The sequence below is a fragment of the Falco rusticolus genome, chromosome 10 (assembly GCF_015220075.1).
Source record: "Falco rusticolus isolate bFalRus1 chromosome 10, bFalRus1.pri, whole genome shotgun sequence".
NCBI lineage: Eukaryota > Metazoa > Chordata > Aves > Falconiformes > Falconidae > Falco > Falco rusticolus.
Genome location: NC_051196.1, coordinates 22,594,821 through 22,621,353, shown reverse-complemented (window position 1 = coordinate 22,621,353; position 26,533 = coordinate 22,594,821). Strand labels below are relative to the sequence as shown.

Genomic DNA, 26,533 nt, shown 5'->3' with positions numbered 1-26,533 from the left:
ACACCCCACTCCTGCACCCCTCTGTGCCATGGCCCCAGCACCTTTCATCCTTACCATCATCTACAGCCTTGGGTGAACCTAATCGAACACCCCGGAGCTGAGCTCACCCAGGCCATGAGAGGTTGGGAGTGGGGACCGAATTTGGCAGCCTGGAGGCTTCTCCACTTGAGAGGCTTTGAAAGGGAATGTATTTTTGGAGATTAAAGATCAACTGTTTCTGACTCCGGCCAATCCCTTTCAACAGCAGCACCAAAGGAGGTCAGTGGGATGCGGCTGGTCAAATATTTTGTACATGAACATCATCTCTCACCCCCTCAAGTATTTACAGACCTGAGAGCATTTCCTGCTGTTCCCCCCCGTTGAGTATTTGGTGTCTCTGCTTTCTCTAGCAGGATGGTGTGGTGCATCTTGCTTAGTGGTGAAGATGTGAAGGACCACCCCGGTGCTGCCCTTTGGTACAGAAAATCAAAACTGAAGCAGCACAATGTGTTTAGTCACACAAATGGCGACGGATTTACCCGGCAAGAAGTGAAACAGCAGCGCACGATAATGAGAAAAAATATGCGGGGGTGGTGGTGGTGGGGAGATGGGGTGGAAAGAGGGAGTTTTATTCCCCAGGGATTTTTTGTAATCTTCATTCACCATATTTAGTAGGCTTGTGACTTGCCCTTGCTAGCTCATGGAGAATTCCCCCAAGTGTTTACTCCCACAACCTAGCAAATGCCTCAATACACATCATGGAAAAAATACAATTGACATCTTCACTCCCACTAGAGAAGGAATTCTAACTTGCCCGGCACAGACCGGGATTATGTGCCTGTAAGAGAGACAAATACTGCTTCATTAGCTCGTCTCAGATGTGGTTTACTCCTCAAATGACCTGGTCAGGGCTTCTCACCACCTCCCTCCCTTCCTTCACCTAAAAACCCGCCTGACCTTTGGTCGGAGCAATAGGGACAGGAATGTGGGTCCTTTAACCCTTTCCTCTGACATCAGTTAGCTGCTTTCAACGTGGTTGACAAGAGTTGATGGTCCCAGGATTTGGAGGGATCCAGAGCTGCCATGAGGGGGAGGAGCAGAGCCCTGTGAAACAGCTTTCTTTATTCTGTAGTTAGGGAAGAGCAGGCTTTGGTGATGGAGATCCATGTCTATGGTGTACAGAACATGGAAACAAAATGGGGATCACTGCCAGCAGAGATTACAGGTCAGGGATCGCTCAGGATTTCTTTTCACATCTCTATTTCAGAGCACAAAACTTTTGTTGGGGAAAAAAACAGATAATTGAGCCATTTGGGTTTTCTTAATGTGCTTCCAAACTGACCGCATGACACAGACACACAAGAAATAATTTTCATTTATCAGTTGTAAAATCCCCTACAACTATGATGAGTATCAGGCAGAGCAGAGCTGAAGACAGGAGCTCTTGAGAATGCTTCAGCATTACTGATGATTTTGCAAATGGCACACGGTACAAACGCAGCAACCTAGGCAGCCGTTCCCCAGTCTGGTCCCACCCTACGCCAGCACAGGGGACAGCAGGAGGACAGTGCATGCGAGCACTGGCGTATTGACACCTGTAAGGTCTCTGAGATTGTCTAGTGAGTGATCACAGAGGTGCAGGTGCACCAAGCAGGCAGCAGAATTCAAGGACATGCTTGCAAGTCCACATGCGCTTGACTTGCGCAGCCAGTGACGATCATTAGCCACTAAGCACCGGCACATGGCTTCAGCTTGGCTGTGCTGGTGGCTGGCGGTATGTCTGTGCGCTCACAGGCTCTTCCTAAAGTGAAGGGAATGTGTTGGGGTGATTCCAAACACTCTTGTGCCACACGAATAGAACTTTTACTTGTTTTCCCAGTGGCTAAAAACTATGAATGGTGTGATTAAAGTCCTCACCTCCAGCGGTCTCTGCCTCGATGAGATCTGTGATATGGCGGCATGCAAAGGACATCGACTGAGGCTGGAAACATGCGGTCTTTAATCCTTGACATTTCTCCAAAGAAGTGCATCATTACACTCTTAACCTCTCCTTTGTGCATCTTGTTTATGGCACCTTGCACACCAAAAATCACTGAACTACCCTGATTTTTCCTCCAGCTCACTTTTTTTTTCCTGTTCTCTTTTTTTCCATGCACAATCTTTCCCTCTTTATGAGGAGAAAGCACCTCACTTCTAAGGACTGGCTGAGCAATGGCAGCATTTACCTAAAATACAATACAAACTTATAATTAAAGGAGGGGTGGTGGTGGTATGATTAGCAAAAGAATATTAAACCGTTTCAAGCCTCCTGAAATCCTTTGTGTGGAACAGCTTTGGGAAACTCGGCCTGCCGCCACCCTCCCCCTCTCGGAGAGCGCTCCCCAGGGCAGTGCCCAGGCTGCAGCTGCTGCTGCTCTGGGGGAGTCAGCCCAGCCTGACACACAAATAAATACTACATAAATAAATACTTTCATCCAACAAAGACCTGAGGAAGAAACCCTGGCTAGGAGGAGAGGAAGGGAATGTACATGCTGAACCTGAGGAGCTTTGGGGAAGCTCGCCCTCAAATACAGAGAAGTGAGGAAAGGCAGGAGTGCTTATATGGTATGATATAGATGTTATGCAAAATAGACATATTTGCATGAAGGTACAGCTCCATTTTCAAGCAGCCCCTCTAACCTTCAGTCAGCCTCTCACCTTCATATTTCAGCGCAGAGCCTAAAAACCAGGCAGACATAAAGCACAGAACAATTTGACACCTGCAGGTGCAGGAGGGACAGCTTCACATGAAAACTGGCTTGAGCCTTCAGGGTGGAAAAGGGATTTTGGCAGTTTAGTTCTGGTGCTCTTCACCCACAGGTAACCAAGAGCGGAAAATGTGCGTACGATGCGGCAAATGCACAGGATTGCGGTGCAGAAAGAGCAGGTGGCAGTGGGAAACTCCGCCTGGCAACGATACTGTGTTGCTTAAGTCTAAGAAATTGTGTCCTTCCATGACTTCTGCAAAGTCTTCATTTGCATTTTAATGGAACTCTTTCTAGGAAGGTGCTGCTTGGACTCTGTTGCAATATAAAATAAAGAGGTAATTAAAAACATGCTGGAGTTAAGACATTTCATTTTCATTAATCAGGTTTACTCATAGTCTTTTCAAAATTAAAACTATTTAGGGTACGTAGGAGGGAAGGGGGGGAGGAAAACACATGACGGAACATCCGTTTATTTAAATTACAGATTAAAAAGTGGAAAACACACTTTTTGTGAGGGGACATCCTAGAGATTAAAAGCACCTTGCAGAAATGGATTTTAATAAATGAAGAGCAGGTACAGAAGTCAGCTCCAAGGTAGGTCTGCCTACTTCAAAGCCTGAGATGAAGTAAATATATAGGATGAGGGAAAGGAAACCACGGAGGAAATTTTTAAACCTTAGGCACACAATTATCCAGGCAATTACTGTGATTAGACACCTAAGTCAGTTAACTATGCAAATAAATGGCCAACCCCAGTTACTCATAGGTATATTTCCCAACTGGGGGCACAGTCATGGTAGGAAAATGCAGGCAAACAGTTTGCAAACATTTTATCTGCTGGACCAGCTCCTGCTTTCACCATCCAGCACCCGCGGATTTTAAGAACGATTCCACTGCTCGCCACAGCTATCGTACGATCAGCGCTGACTTCCTCCACGCTCCAGACCTATCCTGTCCTGTTAAGCTCTGTCCTTTGAAATATAGGGCACTTTCTGTCAGATCCTTCAGCACGACAGCCAGAAGGGCAAAATCCTGCCCTTTGTGGCAACAAGAGGTTTTTCATCCCCGGATTTGACGGCCGACAAGGAACCGTGATCTCCATTTCACAGCGGCAGAACCTTTCTCCAGACCTCCCAGCCGTGCTCTCCAGCCATTGAGCCGGGCCAGCGCCCCGCTACCCAGGCTGGTCAGGGGGCTCTCAAGTCTGCAGGGCTGCGATTTTTTTTTTTTTTTTTCCACTGGGGGTTGCGTGAAATATGACTTGTTTCTTAAGAGAGTGGCGAAGTGGGTTTTTTTTGGCCCCTGCGAGGTGCCGAGGGGGCTATAGTGCGGCCCAGGCAGCGGCCCAGCCCCGCCGGGAGCACAGACTCCCGTGAAGAGCGAAGCCCCGGCCTTCGCCGCGGCTGATGCTCGCCCCGGCCCGGGCGCGGCGCCCAGGGAGGCCGCGCTGGGCCTGAGGGGACGCACCCCGCCGAGGGGAGCCCGCCGGCCGCAGCGGCGCGCCTCCTGCCCGGGCCAGGCGCACCTGCTGCCGCGGCAAGGGCAGGCAAGAGGCGCCCCGGCGGGCCCGGGGCGGCGACCGTCGGGGTGCGGACCCGAGGGGCAGGAGCGGGGGCACCCCCGCCCTCCGCCTCAGCCCTATCACCGCGCCGTCCCGTCGTGCCCCGCGCAGGCGAGCCCGGGCGCGCGCCCCCACCCTCCCTCACTTCCGGTGTCCGGCAGTGGCAGAGCCGGCGGCGGCGCCCCCGCTCCCCCGGCGCAAGGGGGGGGGGGGGGGGGGGGGGGGGGGGGGGCGTAGAAAAGGGCGGTGCTTACGGAGGCCCGTGGCTCCTGCCGCCCAATCATCGGGCGCCGATGGGCGAGAAGGGGCGGGGAAAGCGCCGGCACGCGCCGCACGGCACCACCCCCCCGCCCGCCGCGGGCTCGCGCCCCGCGCGCCCGAGGGAGCGGCGGGAGCGCGCCCGGGCGCCCCCCCACCCCCCCCCCCGCCTCCCCCCTCAGCCGGCTTCTCCCCCCCCCCCTCCTCCGCCCTCCTCCCCCCTTCCCCTCCCCACCCGGGAGGAGAGGCACGGAGTGACCGACGGAGCCAGAGCTCCGGCCGCTCCGAGACCCCGCTCTCCTCCATGGGGCCCAGGTAAGCGCGCCGCCCCCCGCCCCTGAGGCGAGCGGGGGGTCGCCATGGCCGCCCGCCCCCTGAGGCGGCAGCGCCGGGCCGCCCCCATCCCCGCGGCCGCCCTGAGGCGAGGCGAGGCGGACAGCGCTCCGGGGGCGGCGGGGAGCCCCCCGCCCGCTGCTTCCGCACCGCCGCCTCGTTTATTATCAGCGATATTATCCCCCCCAGCCTGGCACCCTCGGCTGGGGCAGAGCCTGCCGCCCGCCGCGGGGGGAGCGGGGGCCGATCGCGCCCTGCCCGCGGAGGGGGCACGGTGCCTTCTTTGGGACGCGATGTCTTATTTGGTGTGGGTGGATGGCTTAACTTGGTAAGTGGCAGGGTTTAACCCCCCTCCCCCGGCCCTCCCCTCCCCTCGCTCCTCCGCCCGCCCCCCCCCCCCCCCCCCTCCCCGTAACCTCCAAAAGGGGAATTTTCCAGCTGGTAATTTCTGCTGCGTCAACACCCAGCTCAAGGGAGAGGAGAAGAGACAAGGGGGCATTTTAACAGCAGCTCCACTTGCGAATAGCCAGCCTCAATCCCGGCTCCAGCATTAAACCCCTTTCCGCCCCCTAAAAACCAGCATCCGTGCAAGTTGGACCAAGAGTTTGTCAGGAGTGTGGTTCAAAACTGCTTGGAAAAAGGGATGAGGTAATAATACTGGTGAAGCATGTTGTATTTCTCTCCTTCTGCCGGTCTCTCTTTCTCTTTCTCCCTCTCCTCTCCCTCTCTTTCTCTCTCTCTCTTTTTTTTTTTTTTTTTTTTTTTTCTCTCCTTTAAAAGCCAGGCCTGTTTTGGGTTATTGTCTCCCCCTAAAGCCAGACATAGATCGCCTGGCCTTGCCTCCATTTTAATTGCAGGCTGAAATGGGAGAAGTGACCCTTTTTTTTTTTTTTTTTTAAAAAAAAAACAAACCTCAACAAGCAAACAAAAAAAAACCCTTGGAAAAAAAATACTGCTGTTCCTTTGGGGGATATAGGTGATTTTTCATAAGGCCGTAACAAGTGCAAAAGTGGCTGGAAATGTTTTCTGTCATGCTGGGAAACTAGTGAGGTGTCCTCCTCCCTGCTCCCCCAAAGAAAGTGTGTGTAAAATTTGGCTGTGGGAGGAGGAGAGGTGCTGCGAAAGGTGCTGGGAAAAGAAGGGGTTGTGCTGCTGGATTGCCTTTGTGTCTCTGTAAATAGACATGTCAGTTCCCAAAGTAATACAAGTAGTGTCTGATAACTCAATCCCAGATGACAAATAGAGAATGGAGCAGATTTTCAGGACTGTAATAGTGGGAGGATTTCTCTTTTGAAACAGAGGAAAAAAAAGAAACGTTGGTACCTCCTAAGGAGGTTCTTCACCGGCGCTTTATTGTGAAGCAGAGCGTTCGGATGAAATCCAGAGATATAAACTGATATTTATTTATTTTTGCACCTGACATGGGAAAGATAAACAAAGGAGAGTTTAACAGCTTTTTAATGAATTCCTCATGCTTTTTATTTTGCAATCTCAATGATTCATTTGGCAGGCTTTACAGGACCGGATTATTATCAGCATTGTTTAAAGCCATGCTAATTAGGAGATGTGTTTAGCAAACAGTAGTATTGTAGACACCTGTACCAAAGTTCCTGCATGCATTTTAATTGCATCACTGGTATCATTTTTAGCATTTAGTCACTATAATACAGATCTAGGTCTCAGTTCTTGAACTCGATCAAGTACTTATTACAAGTGTGGATTCTCTATGTACATAGAGCAGCCCTGCTACTAATGCACTAAATGTGTTTTCTCAGAAAGGAGGGGGGAATATTTTTTTTTTTTTTTCCCCTGTGGGGATTAAAAGGAAAAGCTGCATTATCCAGGATCGGTGAGAAAAATGAAATTTTGAGGAAGAAGCTTGATGTGGCTGGATAGCTCTTCCACTTTTATCAGTACCTTGCTTGAACATTTTATGTTTTTATAGCATCTTCTGATTGGAAGTAAAATGTGACTTTCCCCTTTTAAATTCTGTCTAGCTTCTCTTACTGTTTGTCAGGTTTTATATTTTGAAACCTTTAGTGATGGAAAAAATGGGTGGAGTGTATTATTAGTCACAATATTTTCAACATGTGGCAAGGAATTACCGCTTTAAGGTGTTTTTGGGGAACTGACAAGAAATGGGCAGAGAAGCCTGCCCCATGGGCTGGAGGGAGAGCTACAAAATGGTATTTAGGGGAGCTCCCAGACATACGTTCCTGAAAAATATTACGTGGTTTGGTATGTGAGTGGGATAACTGTAATTGAAACAGAAAACTAGTCTTTTGGTTTTGATGCAGCCTGTCCAGGAGGGGGAAACTCGCTCACAGCTAAACTTCTCTCACAGTAGTTTTCATAGACTTATCATTGGTGTAACTGAGTTAATTTTAGTGTGATACCAAAAAATGTGGTGTTATAATAATTCTAACATTCGATGTTTATTCATATACTTTAATGCTGCTTCATTGTGGAGTGTGTAGGATTGAGCCTTTGAAAACATGACCTGTACATGGGGTTCTTGGAGACTGAAGAAAATGGGCCAGTTTCTCCCCATGGTCTTGGTTTTCTGGGACAGTTGTACAACAGTGGATATGTTCTTCACAAGAGGATTTTTTTTTTGTTTTTTAATAATTGGAAGTGCTTAGAGGAAAACCAGTTTAGCAGTTTCCCCCCCATCCCCAGCAGTCCTCTGTCAAAAGGAAAAATGCCTCATGTTTGAAAGATGTGTTATTTGCTGTTAATATGCCTGCTTTTCCTCTCTTAACGTGTGGTGTTGCTGTGAGGTTGAGCATATTCTTTCGTCTTTGCTATCCACTTGTGTGGATTTTTTTTAGATATGTGTTTTTGAAGTTTCTATGCAAAGTTTCCTGTCCTCCCAGCAGTGCAGCAGCAGGCTGATGCCCAATCCAAACTGTTATTGCTTGCTTTCAGAGCAGAATTATTTCATAAACAGCTTAGCCTTTTCGCAGGACGTTTTTCCCTGCGTGTTCTTGCCAGTTTTACTGGCTGCTCTGTAACGCTCTCTAGACTCCCCCTAAACTGGTAAAAAGCATTCACAGGGGTTTTCCTTGCTCCTGTGTGCTTAGTTTAATGGGCAAACAAAAGGGCAAGGAGAGGGCTTAGTTTAAGTCTTTGAAGAGCTACCTGCAGTTGTAATGGTTATCCCACATGTCTGTTATAATTCCCAGGAGCCAGCAATTTGTGTCCATTCCTGGCTGTGAGCATACCCTAGAAAATTCTGACACTTTGGCACAAAAGGATTAATGCCGTGTTTATATTTTGCTTTTGGCTTATGACTGGCTAGAATATTTTTAAGTGCATGGCTCTACCTGTGTTTTATGTGTGTGATATTTGAAACTTAAAATGTATTAATAGTGAAAGCATGCATGCTGTAGGGTTGTCTGTAGATAGCAGGGGTCATGTTAGGCGAGAGTACAAGGACCTACCATGGCTGTGAGACAGAGGGAGGTGTTTGGTCTGCGGGAACTGCTGCGATCCTACTCCAGACCTAAGGATCCCCGCGAGCGTTTTTATGGTATTTTGGTCAAGTACAATGACAGTCAGGACTCCAGTGTTAAAATTTGCTGCTTCAAAACGTCACTTTATTCCTTCTTGAGGACTTCTTGTTTCGCTAGGTGATATGTTTGTGTTACAGCTCCCTTAAATACAACCTTCAGTAGTTGGTTTCCTCAATTCCCTCTAGATCCTTAGCCCTTTAGGCGGAATGAGATATAAAAATGTGTGTTGTTTGTTGCAAGACTTCTTTCAGTTGAGATGCAAGAGGAAAGAATCTCAATTTCCCTGAACAGTTCAGTAGGTTTCTGGTTCTTGTTGCCTCAGTGTATTTGGATACACGGGGATGTCCAGTTTGGAGGGATAGGTGCTTGGGATTCAGTTCCCATCCTGCAGCTGTTGCCTGAATGTGCAGGCATCGTAATGGCTTTTTGTTGGTCTCCTCTTCTGTGAAACAGGGGTGCTGGGGTTTACTCAGCTCTTTCAAAGCATTTTCTATTAACACTGATGAAAAATCATAGTTGTGCCAAAAACGCCTACTCTTGGTAAATGAGTCTAATGGGAAGTCCTCCCTGAATTTCCTACACAGTGTGGTAGAGTTCAGAGGCTCGCGGGTGGGGTTTTGTGTCCCTTACCAAGTCAGCTGTGGCGCAGTTATTTTCTGAACAGTTGCTTTAACTTTCTTTCATACCCATGTATTTAAGAAACATCAGACTGCTGTTGAAACGTTGGTTTTGAATAGCTTCTGAGTGCTTTGCAGGCAGGATGAGATCCTTGACGGTAATTCTAATTAGATGGAAATGTGTTCCACTTTGCGGTGTTTTGTTGCGCGGAGGTAAGGGTGTACATGTGCATTGGAGCCGGTGGCGCAGCTGCGGGGAGGAGCGAGGAGGGCCTTGCTGAAATGTAACAGGTAGATGCTGAGTTAGAGGTGAAAAGCACCTTTCTGCCTTGCTTTTTGTGATGTGGCTCCCTTTTATTTCAGCCCATACGGTGATGATCCCTTCTGTCCCGTTACTTGCTTGGATATGCACTCGGGAAGAAAAATATTCTGCAAATGTTGGAAGTTGCCTAGTGTTCACTTTGTAGTAAAACTGAGTTGGGGTCTCCTGTAATGGAGGGAGGTAATGAGGCGTCAGAAATATTTTACAAACACAGCTACTAGCTCGTGTGTGGATTAAAATAAACTTAGTAACAAGAATGTCAGAGTGTGTGCCAGGAACTTAGCTGCTTAAGAACCCTACTTAGAAAAGTGAGTAGGGTTTTACATATTAAGGAATATGTTTATGTCTGTGTATACTTAAATACCTTGTTATCTTTCCTAATTATTTCCTCATCATGTGTTGAACAAACTGCTTATTCCATCCAAGCGAGTTTGCTTCCTGGTATTTCTCACCTTGCGAAGAAGACCTCTGCAGAAAGAGTTGTTATTTCAGGCAGTTAGCTCATTCTCTTTGAGGAAAGGGTTCAAGAAATGTGCACCTTTTGCACTGATATACCATTGGAGGAGATACCTTCCTGACTAGTGCTCAAATCGTCCTCTGAAACAGAAGAATCGATGGTCTGTATTAGCCATTCAGTGCTCAGAATACCCAAACCTGAAACCAACTAATTTAAGTACTGTTAAATGAAGTAGTCAGGATGCAGTACTGCTGAAAGCCCTGCCACTATAGTATTGGAGAATGAGGTGTTGGCTAAATATAAAACTAGTTTATTGACTTCCTTCTTATTACCACTGTATCCTTCTTGGCTTTGCTCCACTGTCTTTTTTTTTTCTTTTTTTTTTTTTTTTAATAATAGTTGATCAAATTGGGATTCTGAGATTTACACTAAAAAGTAAAAAGGGATACTTACCCAAGGCACTAAGTGTTTGTATTGCAGATTACACAAACAAAATTAGATTGTTCACAGAGTACCTTGTGTGTTATCTTTAGTTTTGCACTGGTTGATCTTTTCCCTTTTAGATTATTCCTGACCCCTTATGTCTGTCTCTTAGGTGCTCTCTTGGTTCCTCCCACTGCTATACTTCTCTTTAAAAATTACCTCATGATTCTTCCTCCTTTGGCTCCCTCCCTTTCTACGTACTGAGTTTGGGAACTTTAGCAAAGATCCCCTAGTTAAAAATCCAAAAAACAGTGAGAAAGTTTTGGGGGAATCATTCTTCAGGGCAATTCCCAGTGTGATATGCTTGCAGTTCTTCAATACTTTTTTTTTTTCTTTTTCTTTAAGGTGCTTTTTATGTTGTGTCTTGACTAATACGTGCACAAGGGCAAAGTCTTTTGCTTAGCTTTCTTTTGTGACTTTTTTTTAAGTGGAAGCTTAAGATCTTGTAGGAGTTAATGGCACTTGGATGGGTAAGTGTCACAATAGCCACAGGCATTTGGATTTTTTCCAGTTGTTTTTTAATCTTTACTAGAGTAGCAGATACATGTGTAGCTAAATTCTTGTATTTTTTTGGTATCACTAGACTTGTCAAGCCTGGTACCCTGTAAGGTACTTGTTTTGTAAGTGCTGGCTAGCTCTTCCATCTTTTGTGTTCTGCAAGGTCTGTGGCATCGTTCTCTTGGTGCAACCAGATGAGAGAGAATGGAGATCAAAAATAGGAGAATGATACAAGTAACTGTTTCGGTACTGAGATGTAGCTTTTCATGATGGAGAGACAGGCACATGGACATAGTTGGAAGTTACGGAGAAATGAATAAGGGAAATGCAGAGGAAATGCAAGTGCAGTAGAAATATTACTGCAAGTAAGCATTTTGAACTAGAAGCTTGCAGCTAGTGCCCTGTTGGAAAGGTGCATCCTGTTGTATTAGCAAATTGTAACCAGTTGGAATATTGTCTTTTGGAGTAATTGTCTTTTGGGCTGTGTAGATTTTACAGGCATGGAAGACAAAACTTTTACCTTCTGTTAGGTATTTGCATCTTTTTTCTGTATCTCTTTGAGTTTTCTTTTTCCAAAATACTTCAATTTTTGTAAGAGGAGCAAACTGCTTAGTACCGTTGTGCGTACTGCTTTTTAACTTGAAGGTAACACTGACTTTTGAAGACTGCAATTCAGTCAAGTTGGCTGGGAATAGAATTCAGATATCTTTTTTTTTTTTTGTAATGTGGACACATAATTTTCCTGTAACCTTAGGCAAATGTTTTGATTTGGGGGGGAATCGCTGTAACTGTATGGTTAGATTAATAGTAACCCCATTTAAACTGTGGATGACAGGTGCCACAGAAACATTACCTGAAACTTTTATGATGTTAACTAGAACAATGTTAACTGTTTGGAATCCTCGTATTTCTGGGGGTTTTACGGTGACTTTATATATACTGGCTCTTTTTAGTGACTTCTTCAGAGCACTTCTGTCTGGAAGCATAGTCAGAAGTTGTTAATAGTCTTAAAATTTGTGTGTTAAACTTCAGTTAACACAGGCTAAATCATTTTTCCTGTATGCTTAGTTATAGAAATCTGTCTGAAGATTTCTTGTTGGAAATGGCAGTGTTGTAAATGTGCAGTTATTTTAACGGCTGCTTGTAATTTTGTGATGCTGAATGTTTTTTCTATGAAGTTAAAGATTAGATTTTAATTTTTGCCACCTATTTTTTCCATTCCCAAATACAGGACATGTGATGAACCTTTTGGAGCTTGTTACCAGGGGCCAGTCTCCTCTCTTCATTAAAACATGCACTGTCCTGCTGTGAAACATTGTGACGTTTATTTTTGCTAACAGGAAACATTTTCAAATATTGGTAAGTTCTCAGCATTTAAACGTATTTTTGTGATGTGGTAAGGGAAGGAGGAGTAGCTGGAGATAATGTCATGAGGGCTTACTGTTCTTTATAAATTTGGGCTTAACATTGATAACAAGGGCTCATTTAGGAATCTTACCCAGCTGCAAAAGCTGAAGAAATACCTCTGGCTATTCTGCTCCTACCTTGTGGTAGGGGTGCCTCCATTAATCATGGTCATTTGGTTCTCATCTTGTCGATTAGAAGAGGAAAACAGGTGCAGAGCTCAAAGCAAAAAGAAAAAAATGCAGAGCAGTACAAAATAATACAGGTCTCAGCTTTACTGTTCTCGCCAGACTATTCTGGCTCATTTTGTGCTCTGGGACAGCAGCATAAATGAGAGTCTTAACAGTAACAGCCCTAAGTCTAAGTGAAAATACGTATTACTTTTACACTTCACTAACAAAGTAATTTCCCATGTGTCTGTTGGTCTGGCTCCTTCGCTCTCCCACTTTATTTTTTTTTTTAACTGTCTAAATAGCAGGACTAAAAAGAACTAGCCAAAACAATTGCTATGGAGAAGCAATCAGAATTAGAGAAAGGCAAGACTTGGCACTCTGAAATAGAAATTGAGAACAAAGTCAATGGTATTTGATTTAGTTGGGTCGTATTTGTTTTCAAGATTTTCAGTTCTGCGTGTTGCCATAAAGAATGCTTGGATTTTCCTTATTACTACTTTTATTTGTTAGATATGTTACTTCACCATATATTATGACATAAGTTTGTATTGGAAAAGCTTTCTTAATTTTTATCTTCTGATGTTTTCTTTCACAATCTGTTACTACAGAAGGTCGGTCTTGAAATCAACAGTATTGATTTATAGGTCATTTTCGTTAAGAGAGCTAATCTGTATATTCAAGGTGTCTGAAATGCAGAGATGAGAAGTATATGGCAAATACTTTGCTGTAATGGCTAACAGTATATAAGCAGTATAAAGTTTTGAATAAAGCATAGTCAGAAATTTTAGTTGAAGTTAAATGTTGCAAATGTAGTGAATATGCTATTCTGAAGAAAATAAAGCCTGTTTTATATAAGAAAAGCAAGTGTACAAGATGATAGCTACAGTGGATACATCCTCACTGACAAAAGACCTTTGTGTAGGTGAACTACTTCTTTGTACCTTGTCGTCAGAAACAATGTTTCATCTGAGAAGTCTACCTGTGAATGTGCCTTACTACACATAAGTATCTATATTTTACACAGAATTTTCAAAATCTTGGGGCTCTTTAGTCCCTTAAATTAGTATGCTGTTAGCTAGCTGCAGCTGGCAACTGAACATTTCAAGAAGAAATTCTCTTGAATATTCCATTGCAAACTCCTGTCAGGAGTTGTATTGGTAGCTTTTTAACCTTGATATTTTATAGGTCAGATAAGGTGAATTAGTGCCCTTCGGGCCACAAATGTCTCTTCAAAAAGTCATTAAAGTGAGAATGTTTTGAAAAGCTACCAAACAGGAAACCCCGTTGTTTCAAGGATCTGTTTGAAGTTCCATTATCTAAAATTAGACTTTTTTTTTTTCCCCCATACTTTTAAGAAGTAACTCTTGTTTTATTATTGCAAAAATGTAACCAGGCTTTAATTATCTGCAGTGTATTGATATGTTTTGAGTTAAAATTTTTTTAGGGTTCATTAAGTCATAAAAATAGGGGTGTTATAACTGAGCTTGGAGGGAAATGACTTAAAAATGCACCAATCGTTCAGTAATCTTGTAGTTTAATGCTAATAACTTCTGGTTTTCTTTTTGTAATAGTTCTGTCTTTCTCCTACAAGAGTTCACACCAGTGCTATCAGGAGGTCACAGAACAGTGCACTACCTGTGCTGCCCTAGGGCTGTTGATGTCCTCAGCTGTTGTAGGAGAAACACTAGACCTGGAACCCAGTTTGTTACTGGTAAGAAGTAATTGTCTTGGATTTTATTTAATTTTTTAACATAAAAATATTTTCTGGCTGCTTTCACTAACAAAATCAGTAAAAATCTCTTCAGTGCTTATTACTTTAAGAACGCTGTAGCAAAATGCGCATCTCTGGTCTTTTTTGGGTTGTTTTTTTTCCCTCCTATTTCTAGCTTTACAGTTTCTAAATTGCTAATTCTAATTTGTTATTGCCCTCCTTCCAAAATGTGGAGGCTAAGAGTTTTCCCTTAGCTTTCACTTTCAGACCTGATTTTCTCTTTAACTTCTTCAAGTGCTGTCAGAGGTAATGAAGGTTCATAAATGGATTTTTCCAAGATACCTTCAGAAATCCTGTCTTTTGGCTGCACCTTCGCAGTGTTCAGCTTCTACACGCTAACTGGCTGGCCCCATAGCATCAGGTAGACTGTTGGTAGGTCAAAGTCCACAGCCAAATCTTTGGTTTAAAAGTTTTGGAGTAGAGAGTGAAATGTTTAATGATAGCTCCCTGTTATTTTATGTTCTGCTTACTGGAGTTAGGTTTTGATTATGGTTCATGTTTGGCTTGAGGAAACTAAATTTTAACAATACGGTGAATGAGTAAAGTGTGTAGTGTTTTGCACTTGTTCTTTTTGCTGAAATTGGCCACCTTTGAATTCATAATTGCATTGAATCTATGTATTTTCATGGTAGAAGCAATTGTAAAATGATGATATGGTCTTAAATATATTTCCTGACTAAATGTAACCTGGACAGACGGGGAGTCGAAGGCTCTTTGCCTGCCCGGAGAACTAGGAGTTTGAGCAAGTGATTTCCTTGTCAGCGTGTTTACAGCTGCTGAAGGTGCAATGCTTGCCCTGCTGCTGCTGTTTGAACTTCACTTAAGGACTTTCTGGATTTTAACTACTACAGAGATGCTAAATGGAGATGTTGTTTTAATGCTGTTGATGATGGGATAGTGTTGGCTTGAAATCGGAGAAATTTTAGTGAATCATCATCAGGCAGGTGTTAATTAAATATTGGTAGGGGCTTGGTTTTTTTTTTTTCTTTTGCCCTACAATGAGAATTGAGTGGGCCTCTCAAACTTGATAATAAAAATATTAACTAGTATTTTTCTTAAAGTTCACTGAAAATCATTTGCCTCCCAAATTCTTGCCTTTTCTGTAATTCCGTAGTATTTCTTGAATTGAATGACAGCACACTTATTTTCTTTCTGTGACTCTTAACTCGTAAGGATGAACACACGCTGTTGGGCTGTAATTAAACATTCTTATCCCCAGTCATAAAGGAGAAGTGGTCCACTGTTGTTTTCATGAAACTGAGTTGTGAGTAACCTCTTTGGCCCAAGGGTCTGGTCTGGTCTGTTTACAAACATCTGCCTGTTTCTCTCTGAATTCAGAGTTGTGGTTGGAATGACCAACTTAAACAGTGAATGATCGGTTTCATGAGTCAGAATAGGGTAGAAGAGTTTCTTTTTTGGCAAACTGTTCATAAACTATTACTTGCATCTAATTTGAACAAAGCTGAACATACAAATATAATTTTGGGGTATCTAGTGTCAAGAAATGAAAACTTTTCTAGGATTGCGTGCTCTTCTTCCTCAGACACCCTCATGATAAAACACTCTGCTTCTGGGGACTTGCACTTGTAAAGCTCATGAGCAAAGTCTTTGCGTGAAGTGTTCATCCTTTAATATGCCTAGTAGTTTGCCTTTTCTCTCATTTAGGAGAGTAAGTATAGGTGCTGTCCTTTTCAGTTGCTAAGGTTACATTTGGGTTTCTTGTTCTCCCTTCTTTTCAGCCCAGGGCACAGGGATAGGAGGAATCCTATGCATTTCTGTTGTCTCTAATGGGATAAAAATGAAACTTGTATACACACTGTGTCCTGGGCAAGGAGGCGTTTCAAGCCCAATCTCACCTTACAGAACTCCTTTGCAGAGGAATTTTAAAAATGTTGGAATGTCTTGGGAGTGGAGACATGGACAGAACACAGGGGAAGCAGAGAAGTGGGGTGTGTTTGTTGGTTTTTTGTATAATAAACCATTGGAGTGAATTTGAGTTCTTCTTTAATCTTGTTTTTACCCTTCTCTGAAGGGGGAGGGGGGGAGGAAACAACACATTTTTGGTTACATTCCAGTTGGCATGTTTTCTCTGGGGAGCATAGAGTGGCTGGTGGAGGAGTGCACTAGTGATTATTTTGGTACTCTGTAGCTTGTGTCCTTAATACTCAGTGTAGAAACATGTTTAGAAAATTGTACAGATTAAGTGTCTTGTAGTTTAAAGTTTGGTTCACTTATGTTCTGAGAGCGCAAAAAGTAGATAAACAAAAACCCGCTACCAACAACAAAAATCTGAAAAACCCCTCTAGTCCTTTTTTTTTTTTTGCTTCTTCCTTTTTTCCTGTTTTCTTTCTGAGTGAAGGGAGTTTATTTTTGTCCCCGCTATTTCCCAGGGGACTGTACTATAGAGGGTTTCATGTGTGTACTTCATTTCTTGTCTGTGGCTTTTTGTCAAAAATAAAATAATGCACTGAGTTTTAGATGCAACGCATTTGTACCTCTTAATTTTATGGGTGTTGAGATTTTGGTCAGGAGACATTATGGGTATGTATGCGAGAGGTTGGCTTTGTAAGTATTACTGGTTACTCTTTTTAAAACCTTTCCTACAGTACGTGAAGATTGTGTTTGTTTAGACTCTTGTCACCAGGTGATATTTTCATGTTCAAATAACTGCTGGTAGTACAAAATAAACAGTTTTCATATATGCTGTCTTTGTAGAACTAGATTCATTCTAGCTAGGGTTAAAGATTATATAAATTATTAATGCTTACTTTAAGACCAGGCTTTCGAAAAGATGAACAATAAAAAGCTGGCCTGTATCTTAACAGAACTTTGCATGAAAGTGGTTATTAAATCTGCTCATGTTTTGTTCTTTTTGCTGGTACATGCAAGTGTTGTTTGTTTAGGGACAATTTTTTTTTTTTTTTAGTTATTTTTGAAAAAGTAATAGACTTGAATTACTGTACTGTCTGCGAATTGACTTATGAAGAAAGACTGATCTGCTGCAGTCTATTTTGTGGAATATCTACAGATAAGCTTTCATGGTTCATTGGCTTCTTGGAAAGCTGTGTGGTGGCCATGTGCTGTCATCACAGGCCCAGGCCTAGAGGGTTTTAGTAGGTGCTCAACATTGAAATCGTTCAGTGTACTAAAAAGCCAAATGAGATAAAATAAAAAATATATCATTGACATTCAAAGTCTAAAAAATTCTTCACAGTTTATTCCATCTTCACCATGCTTCCACTAGAAGTTGGAAGGGTACTGCTTTTCTGAAGAAATCTTTCCACAATGTTTTTTAAGTGGAGATAAATATTGTTACCAGGAAAAGGGGAAAAAAACCCTCAACAACAAGCCACAAAACAGCACGTAAAACTGGAACACAAGAGCACAGGGTTTTGAAGCTTCCTGAATTTTTAACTACTAGCGAATTGCCTTAAATTTAACTTGGATTAATTCCCTAGTGATCCTTGACATTAAACGGATGTGCTGGTTTGACATGGGTAGACAGAAAACTAATTAATTCCTCTGAATTTGAGGCATATTTAATTTTCTCCCCCAAAGACCTCTCATTTGAAAGGTACGATGCTGTAACAAATCTTGAATGTGGAATGTGGATAAGGTAGCAGACCTTTGGACAGAGGAAGATGAAGACACCTACAATAACAATTGCTGGTTTGGAAAATGTTAAATTTTATTGATTAGTCTGAACATGGGAGTATCCACATTATTGCTTGCATACTTGAAAGTGCTACATGTGCCCACTTGTCAGTGGAAAGGATGCTGCTCTTTGGGTGTCTTCCCTGTTCATCTCCCTCTCTTTGTACTTAAAGTACATTGGAACAAGGACAAGTTGTCTTCCCTTTGTGCAGAGCAATGTATGTTGTCATTATTTTTATTTGTTTTCTTATATTAATCACATTTTAGAACATCAGATACTTTTGCTTTCTTGTCCAAGAGGTACCTACACACCCTCTGCTCTTGTCCCCAGTGTCCTTGGAAATGTGGGCAAGGAAGGTACAAGGACTGTGTGATCTTATTGTTGTGACACGCTTTTGTTCATCCATGGCTTGCCTGGAGGGTGTCTTTTGTCAAGACTGGTGGGTGGGAGGGAGGCCAGTAAGGAATCTTGCATACAAGATTTCTGTGTGTTTAGTAAAAGTCTCTTGGTAGGAAATAGTGTCAGAGAAAAGCTGTTTCCTAGAGATGCTAGCAAGTGCTTCATCCATAAGAAGCACTAGATTAGTTCAATACCTGAACCTCAAACGGTCATGTCTAAAATCAAAGGTAGCAAGAGGCAAATATTTCTATCTGGGTTGCTGCCATAGGAAGCTTAAACAAAGGACAGGGTGTACCTAAAATAGGCTGTTACCAACAATGAGGGGGAATCCAGCCCACTGAAATAAGCTGAATAAATATCTGAAATGATAAAGAAACAAAATCTGTGAAGAAATCTGTGCAATTTCCAGGTGAAAACATTCAAGAAGAAAAGCTGCTGTTGTATAAATTCACAGAAGCAGGTGAAGACATTGACAAATACTCCTGATGCTAATCTGTATTAAATTGAGGAAGAGAAAATTATCCTTGCAGGAGATTCCCCCACCCCTCTTCAACCAATTCCAGGGAGTGATGCTTTAGAATATAGATTGCAATACCCATGGAGGAACAGCAAAAGGAAATGCCATCTCTGAAACCTTCTGATTGCTTTGTAATTGTGTGCTGTGAGGTTTTCTTGTGTCTTCCTCTGAATCACGTGGATCTGGCAGCTGTTGGAGACAGGATTGGTGATGGACAACTTGCTTTATCCTATGTGGCAATTCATGTTTCCTGAGGGGACTAAGCTGACTCTTCAACTCCTAAAAGTAGATACAGTAGTGGTTTCTGGAATAAAGACAAAACTGAACTGTCATTCTGCCTTAAGAGGTGGTTCTCTCAAATATGAAGATGCTGGGAAGCGGTGGCAGCCACCTTCAGAGCCTTGGTTAGAGAGCTGCTGTGCTGCCTGGTTCCATCACAACCTTTTCAGACCAAAGACATGAAAAATCAATTTCATTTTATTTTTTCCTTATTTCTCTTGATTCTTGGTTTGATTTTTATTTCATTTTTTTGAGATAGAGATGGTTTCTGTGTGAGAATTTGATTTGAGGTCTCCAGGCAGGTTTCAATGGTAAATAGGTAGTGTTACTCAGATACTGTAGAGCTACACTATTATTGACCTCTTCCAGTTCAAATAAAGATGATCAGCTTCTTTGTGCGTTCTGTGCTTAATTCTGTAGAAAAGCTGTATGGATTTGAAATAAATGAACACCAGTTTGGACTGACTGTGTTGCAGGAAGATGGTCCTTCCTCTCTTGAGTGAAGCAAATGCTTCTCAATGATCGGGGACCAGCTAGTCTTGCAAATTAGCATTTCTGACACTGCCGAAGAGGCAGCTCCACTCTTGCAGAACTGGAGAAGCTCGAGCAGGCAATCTTGCGTAACTTGAACTTCTGAATCATCAGGTGGCTCTCTAGAAGAAAAGTCCTGTATCATGTATGGTCTGTGGGCTGCGAGGTTGTTTTCCAGCCAATGGTGTTGGCTAAACTGTAGCTATTTTTCTCCTGGAGATGATAATAATAGCACAGACTAGGGGAAGGGGGCAGAGGTCTTGCGGATCTGTATTCCGCAGTACAGGAAACCCACTTGCATTTGTCAGGAAACTTTCTTAATCATAGCTGTCCTAGGACTGCTGTGAGCAGATTTGAACAGATGGGACTGAATTTGTGTTTGAACTCCATGTATGTTGGAAAGTTGCTTCAAGCTCTCATCAGTCTCCTTAATGATAGTGCTTGTATTTAACCATGTATGCTTCAAGACCATAAGACCTCAGAAGTACAGTGATTTTGGTTTTGATGTGTGTGCTTGCCCATAATTATATTCAGAATTTGGTCTTGTCAGCAGATACCAATTTTACAGTTGTACATTGACATGTGGACCCACATACCAGTTTTACAGGTGGAACTTCTTATATTGGAACAAATTTTTTGAGAGAAAGGAATGTATTTTTATATATATATATATATATATATATATAAAATCCTTTATATTGTGTGGCACCTTGGCATTCTTAATTAGTTGTACTATTAAACCACTGTTACCCGGTATATAAATATTGATAGTAAGTTCCAAATAAGTCATAAAAGCTAGATAAAATGGCAGAAACTAATGCCAAGGAATTTGTAAAGCTGTGGCCACAAAGGTGAGTGTGGACCTGCAAAGGTAGTAACTGCTGAGGTACGGTGTTGCAGAGAACACTTCATCTGTCTGTTCTGGTGCTTCCAACATCCACCCTTAACGCCTTGGGTGTTGTGAACTTGAAGTTATCTCGCTTGAGAGACAGAGTGTGTTCATGTGCCCTATACCAGTGAAGTGTCACCTTGGGAGGCAAAGGGCAGGGAGTTTCTGCTGATGCTGAATGGCCACCAGATTAACCTGTGTGGTAGGAGTGACTTGCTGAACGCTGCAAGAAACGTACCTGTGCGCTTGTCCATGTTGATGTATCACTTCTCTCGTATTTGTACTTTGCAGGTGGGATAAAATTCAATCTGAAAATATTAGTGCCACTGATCACTGTCAACATATTCCCATTTAAGACCTTTTTTCTGTTTTGGGGTGTAAGAGGAGGGTAATTTAGAGCATAGCTTATAAGACAGGAGTCTCTGCCTTTATGCTTTAATGCTCCTGTCATTAACTAGCCTTTTTTTGGGATAATACTGTCAAATTTTATAAAAGATGATCAAAAGTCCTGTGAATTCTCTGCTTGGTGGATGCTTTGTTATTCTGGTCATAAGCATTCTTTCTAAACGTGAACGTTTACGTGATTATTGGAATTTCTCTATGCAGTATCATAGGGTGGTTGTGAGGTGAACTTGGAGATGTAAAACCAAGGAAATAACACACTTTATTGCAAAATTTAAATCTTGTAGCTTATAAGTAGTTAAGATTCAAATAACATTAATCTCATAGTTCTGATCTCTTGCCAGTTTAGTTTGGGTGGGGACTTAGAATTCTGTGATCTGTGGTCTTGGATTTGCCTATGGCTCTTCTGACTTGAAAACAGTATTTATAGCCCCTTAACGGCAATATAGCAAGGGAAATAGCTGGTTTCAATTGGCGTTTGCTGTTTGAGGATTTCAGCTATTCAGTGTGCTACATGTGCTTGTTCCCTTGAGAAAATTGTGTTACAGAGCGCTCTTCAATAGTTTGTCGCCATCAGCATGGTTTCAAGTGTGTAGTACCTTTTTCAAAACCAAACTTTGCTGCAGTCGAACTGTAATCTGACAGCTGTTTTACTCAAGTAACTTAAGACAGGTTTTCTTAGAAATCTGTAGTAATTTAAAGAAATATTTCTCTGGGATGTTATGAGCCACTGGAGGATTGAGCTTTGAATCTAGTCCCTTTTAACGTAAATTATTTGAAGTCTGGTAAAAATAAGCTGCATTGTGTAGTGAATGTGCAGTCTTTCTAGACAGTAGTTGTATTTTCTGGCATTCTTTCAAGATGAACCTGTTACTTAATTTGATACAACTTGGGGCTTGTCTCGGTCTTTGAAAAACACATCTGTATGCTTGTATTGGATTTTGTAATACTGTCATTTCCTTCCCAATACAGGACTTGTGGAAGAGGAAACACAAAGATTTCCAAATGAATAACCGAAAGGAAGATATGGAGATTGCTTCCCACTACCGTCATCTGCTGCGTGAGCTTAACGAGCAGAGACAACACGGCATCCTCTGTGATGTTTGCATTATAGTGGAGGGGAAGATATTTAAGGCTCACAAAAACGTCCTGCTTGGCAGCAGTCGCTACTTCAAAACGCTGTACTGCCAGGTACAGAAAACATCTGACCAGGCCACAGTCACCCATTTAGACATTGTAACTGCACAAGGCTTTAAAGCAATCATTGACTTCATGTATTCTGCACACCTAGCACTGACCAGCAGAAATGTCATTGAGGTGATGTCAGCTGCTAGCTATCTGCAAATGACAGATATTGTACAAGCCTGTCATAATTTCATAAAAGCAGCTCTCGACATAAGCATAAAGTCCGATGCCTCAGATGACCTCGTCGATTATGAACTCGGAGCCCCTTCCAGCAGTAGTACGGATGCTTTGATTTCAGCAGTCGTGGCTGGCAGGAGTATATCTCCCTGGTTAGCTCGGCGAACAAGTCCAGCAAACTCTTCTGGAGATTCAGCTATCGCCAGCTGCCATGAAGGAGGAAGTAGTTACGGAAAAGAGGATCAAGAACCAAAAACAGACAGCCACGAAGACATTTCATCCCAGTCTCTTTGGTCTAGTGACATGGGCTATGGGTCTTTACGTATTAAAGAGGAACAGGTTTCACCATCACATTATGGAGGGGGTGAACTGCATTCTGCCAAGGATAGTGCAATACAGAACACGTTCTCGGAACAAGGAGTAGGGGATGGCTGGCAACCCACTGGGCGCAGGAAGAACAGGAAAAATAAAGAAACTGTGCGGCATATTACGCAGCAAGTGGAGGATGACAGCAGGGCAAGTTCTCCAATGCCATCTTTTTTACCCGCCTCAGGATGGCCATACAGCAGTCGAGACCCAAGTAAGTCGTTCTTCCGATTTTTGTGGCTGAAATGAAAAACATTGTTAATTACATCTGTTTATGGTGTCATCTTTTCTCTGAAAAACATAAGCTTGCCAGAGACTGAAAAATGGTAGAAACCTGTGTTGCCAGCTATTCAAAAGAATCAAGCACTGTATGGTTCAGGAGCCTCAGTCTCATGGTGTTGCGGGCTGGTTCTCCTCTGAAAGAAGCTGATAGTTTTGTTTTGGCCTGGAATGTAGGATGGTCTAAATCACCCCCAAAACATCATTATAATTGTCGGAATTAATGAGAGAAAAGGTTGGAATTTGTTAGCAGTTGTGCAAACTGATGTCAATGTTGAAGAATTTTCCTTGTGCTGTATATTGATGATGTAATTAGACCACACAGGTGTAATGATCCTATCTTCAGTACTTCCTGATGTTCAAGTGTCACACTTTCATGTGTAAGAAAACCACCATAGCTTGTTGCTGGTAATTGCAAGACAAATGTTCGGTAATTCGTAAGAATAACATGGTGTTTTGAGGTACTACTGAGGCTTAAAATGTGTTTTGATGTGTGACTAGGTGTAGTCTTAGCTGAGTGGCTGCTTTTAAGGTGTATAGCCAGGGAGAAAAATGTTGCGTTGACTTCTTTTGAATCTTCAGTAGTTATTTTTCTGTCTCATGATAACTGTCCTATTTAATGCATTAATCACTGGCAACTAATAGACCCAGGAATGTTACTGATACAGGGGTTTGGGTGTTTTTTTCGTAAAGGACTTTAAGGGAGTGTGGTATTAAACTCTCTCAAGCTGACTTGAAGAACTCAGTCTGTGCTGTGAGTTAGCCTGCATTTCATTGCATACCAGAATCCAAGTCAGCCAGGAGAAGGGTGTGTGAGGTTGTATGCCCTTATATTGCCAAATTCAGATGAAAAAAGCAGTATAAATAGTACTGAATGTCTGAAGAGTCTTTATGGGCTGGAAAGGGATGTTTAAATTGCCTACATACTGAAGTTTAAATGTGATTTTCATTGAACGGGTAACTCTTTACAAATGTCTTTAGATTTATTATGTTTTACAGTTATCTGCTGCAGCAAGCTTGCATGTAATTATTCTAATTAGCTGATGATAAAATCTAAACGTCAGTTAGAAGAAAAATACGAGATAACTTGAGGTAACAGTGATTTATGATGAATCCTGGTTTTATAATGCATGTATTTTAGGATTGTTTTGAATGAAGGTTCAGCATGGACTGCCTGGTATGCTACTGACACGCAAATATTTTTCACTTTCACGGCATCCCATGAAAACGACTCAATCACTTGTATTGTCTGTGGGGTGTGTGGGGTTTGGACAGGTATAAGAAGTAAACCACACATGTTGGAGTGATGGGGAAACAGGACTACAACTCTGATCGTCCTAGCAAACTGCTTAGAGATTGAATGCCTTTACATTACTGAAAACAGTGTGAAGTATAAGAGATCATATTAACAGGAAGCTGAATGAAGTTTAGATTATTTAATTCTTAATTGTTAAGGAATTAAATAGAAGTGGCCTTTTTCTTTGCAACTGTTTGCAGATGGGAGGAAGATGGCTTCGGGCATTGACTCAGCACAGTGCTGAGACAGCACGTCAGCAGGCACAATCAAGTTACTTGTTCCAAATCTTGCCTTAAATGAGGTTCCCAATAGAAGAGGTGTTTCTAATGATGGGAAAGGGGAAGCTGAAAGGTGGTGGTTGGAGGAATAGTTTTAATATTCCACTAGTGCTGGTAAAGCAAAAGGAAAAACTGAATAGCAACACTTCTCCTGTCCAAAACGAGAGGAGTGCCAGACCCAAACAGGCACAGGGCCTGCATACGCTGGCAGTGGCCAGCCGGTCTGGCTGCTGCTTGGAGAGCACTGTGTGCAAAGTAGAAGTACCCATGCTGAGCAAGGGGGATAGTTGGAGACTGAGCTGCTCATGGTTTCCCTATACTGGCCATCTGGAGAGGTGAGCTGAGATGAAATTCTCCTTTCTGCCCTGCTAAAAAGGGATGTTTCTCTGTGCTGTGGGGCCTGAGATTGTGGGATGGGCACATATGGACAACGATAGGGACTGTTTCTATGTGCTTCCCACAGGCAGGGCTCCTCCTGCTTAGATTTTAGGTCGAATTTTCTTGTCTTTTCGGTTTTGGTTTGGGGTGTTTTTTTGTATGATTTCAAAGGATTTGGGATCTGTGCACGTTCAGCTTAAGTTAACACTTGGACATCTCGTCAGCAGCGAGTCTCTCGCATGTTTGTGTGCGTAGTTGTGTGGTTTGAGTGAAACCAGAGTTGGTCACTCTGAGGTTGCCGCTTTTTCAGCGTGAAGTAAAGCATCCCTGCTCCCCCAGACCATCACTGTCATGGGCCCTATAAGCAGTAGGGTCTTTTGGTCTCACATTAATATTTCCCATCTCCAGCAGGTGGAAGCAACCCTCTTGCGAATTGCTCCATCTCCTAAGTTGCCAAGCTACAAGGTTCTGCTTAGGTTGGTTTTTGGTACCCCAGGTTCTTCCCTTTCCTGCTAGAGTTCAGAAGTAGTTTAGAGGCGCTGCAAACTTGGCTCCTATGCACGAAGGAAAACTGATTCTCTTGTGTGAAAATGGGTAATGGCAAGTGTCTGCGCTGTGTAATGAGTGTTTGGGATGTGTTTAAATTGCAGCTGGAAGTTGTCTTTGATTTAGTAGTGTCAGGCTTCATTCTTTAAAACAGACTTAATAGTCTAGGGCTGGTTTTTTACCTCATTTATTTAGAAGTGTCCCTATCAGTATTGTTCATAGCCAAGATGAAAAGGTACTGGTTTGCCAAGGAAATGGGTGTTGAATGTTCTTTCAATAAGCAGCTAAGAGGAAAAAAAGTTACCTAGAACTCTTTGTTCTTTGAGGCTCATTCATGTTTCTGATCTAATCAGTTATTTTAAGATGCTCCTTGTTAAGTCTGAAAGCCCTCGCTGTGGGATAATTTGGGTACCATTTCCAAATGCTTCTGTACTGGAGGACTAACAGACTTTCTGGCAATGCAAAAGCTGATGAAGAAGAGTCCATCTTAAAAGTTCCATGTTTGTGCAAGATACTCATTACATCTTGCTTGCAAGCAGCATTACATTTCAGCAACATGCAAGCAACGTTTTGGAAGGCGGATCTTACAGGTAATCATTGCATCACCCTTTTAAATCAGTGATTATTTGGGGCAGTATACTTCACAGATTAAAAATACTCTCCTATTCCTGTATTATACAGGATTATGTAATTTATGTTTTAACAAAGAAGCACATTGCAGTCACTGAAACTTTGATTTTGAAACAACTAACAATTTGTTTACACTTAGTAGTGGTGCTTCTTTCAGTGGGAAACATGTTCTTATCAATACAGGTAGGTAGGGTGTACCAAATTGTCCCGAATACATAAGTAGATGGTACTTAAATATGGATCAGTGGGGCCTCAAAAAGACACAGATATTTTTTAAATTTTTGTTTTAATTGAAAGGATAAGAAAATTCTTTCTGAATAGTTGATTCTTTTCCAAATGCTGGTGGGGTGCTGCTGAGAGTCTTTGAATTTGTTCGCACTGTGGATTAAAAATAAAAAGGAGTGTCTGGAATAATCTTATTAATGGTACTCTAACATCATGGAAATAACAACTGAAGCAAGATTCTTAGTGTCTGCCATGCAGAGTATATCTTCTTCATCGAGAAAGAATGATCAAATAGGATTTGCAAAAGAATGCAAGCTAAGTTGAGATGCTAGATTGAGAATGTGATTAAGCTCTCAGTTTCTACAGGGTGGTGTTAGTCAAG

The 26,533-nt window shown here is 42.5% G+C and overlaps 1 protein-coding gene across 9 annotated transcripts in view; it reads left to right on the top strand.

The window, feature by feature from the left end:
* Window positions 1–4,747: 4,747 nt before the first annotated feature.
* The window catches only part of ZBTB46 (zinc finger and BTB domain containing 46), a 59,656-nt gene continuing 37,870 nt past the window's right edge, over window positions 4,748–26,533 (top strand). The window contains exons 1-5 of one of the 9 annotated variants that reach the window (XM_037401950.1): window positions 4,748–4,860; window positions 5,346–5,526; window positions 12,002–12,129; window positions 13,919–14,058; window positions 21,763–22,732. In XM_037401950.1, the coding sequence (XP_037257847.1) occupies window positions 14,005–14,058; window positions 21,763–22,732 (1,024 nt within the window). In that variant the 5' untranslated portion in view covers window positions 4,748–4,860; window positions 5,346–5,526; window positions 12,002–12,129; window positions 13,919–14,004. Of the gene's footprint in view, window positions 4,861–4,894; window positions 5,207–5,316; window positions 5,527–12,001; window positions 12,130–13,918; window positions 14,059–21,762; window positions 22,733–26,533 lie in introns of those variants that run through there. The other 8 variants (XM_037401951.1, XM_037401952.1, XM_037401949.1 and 5 more) reach the window with 8 other exon arrangements.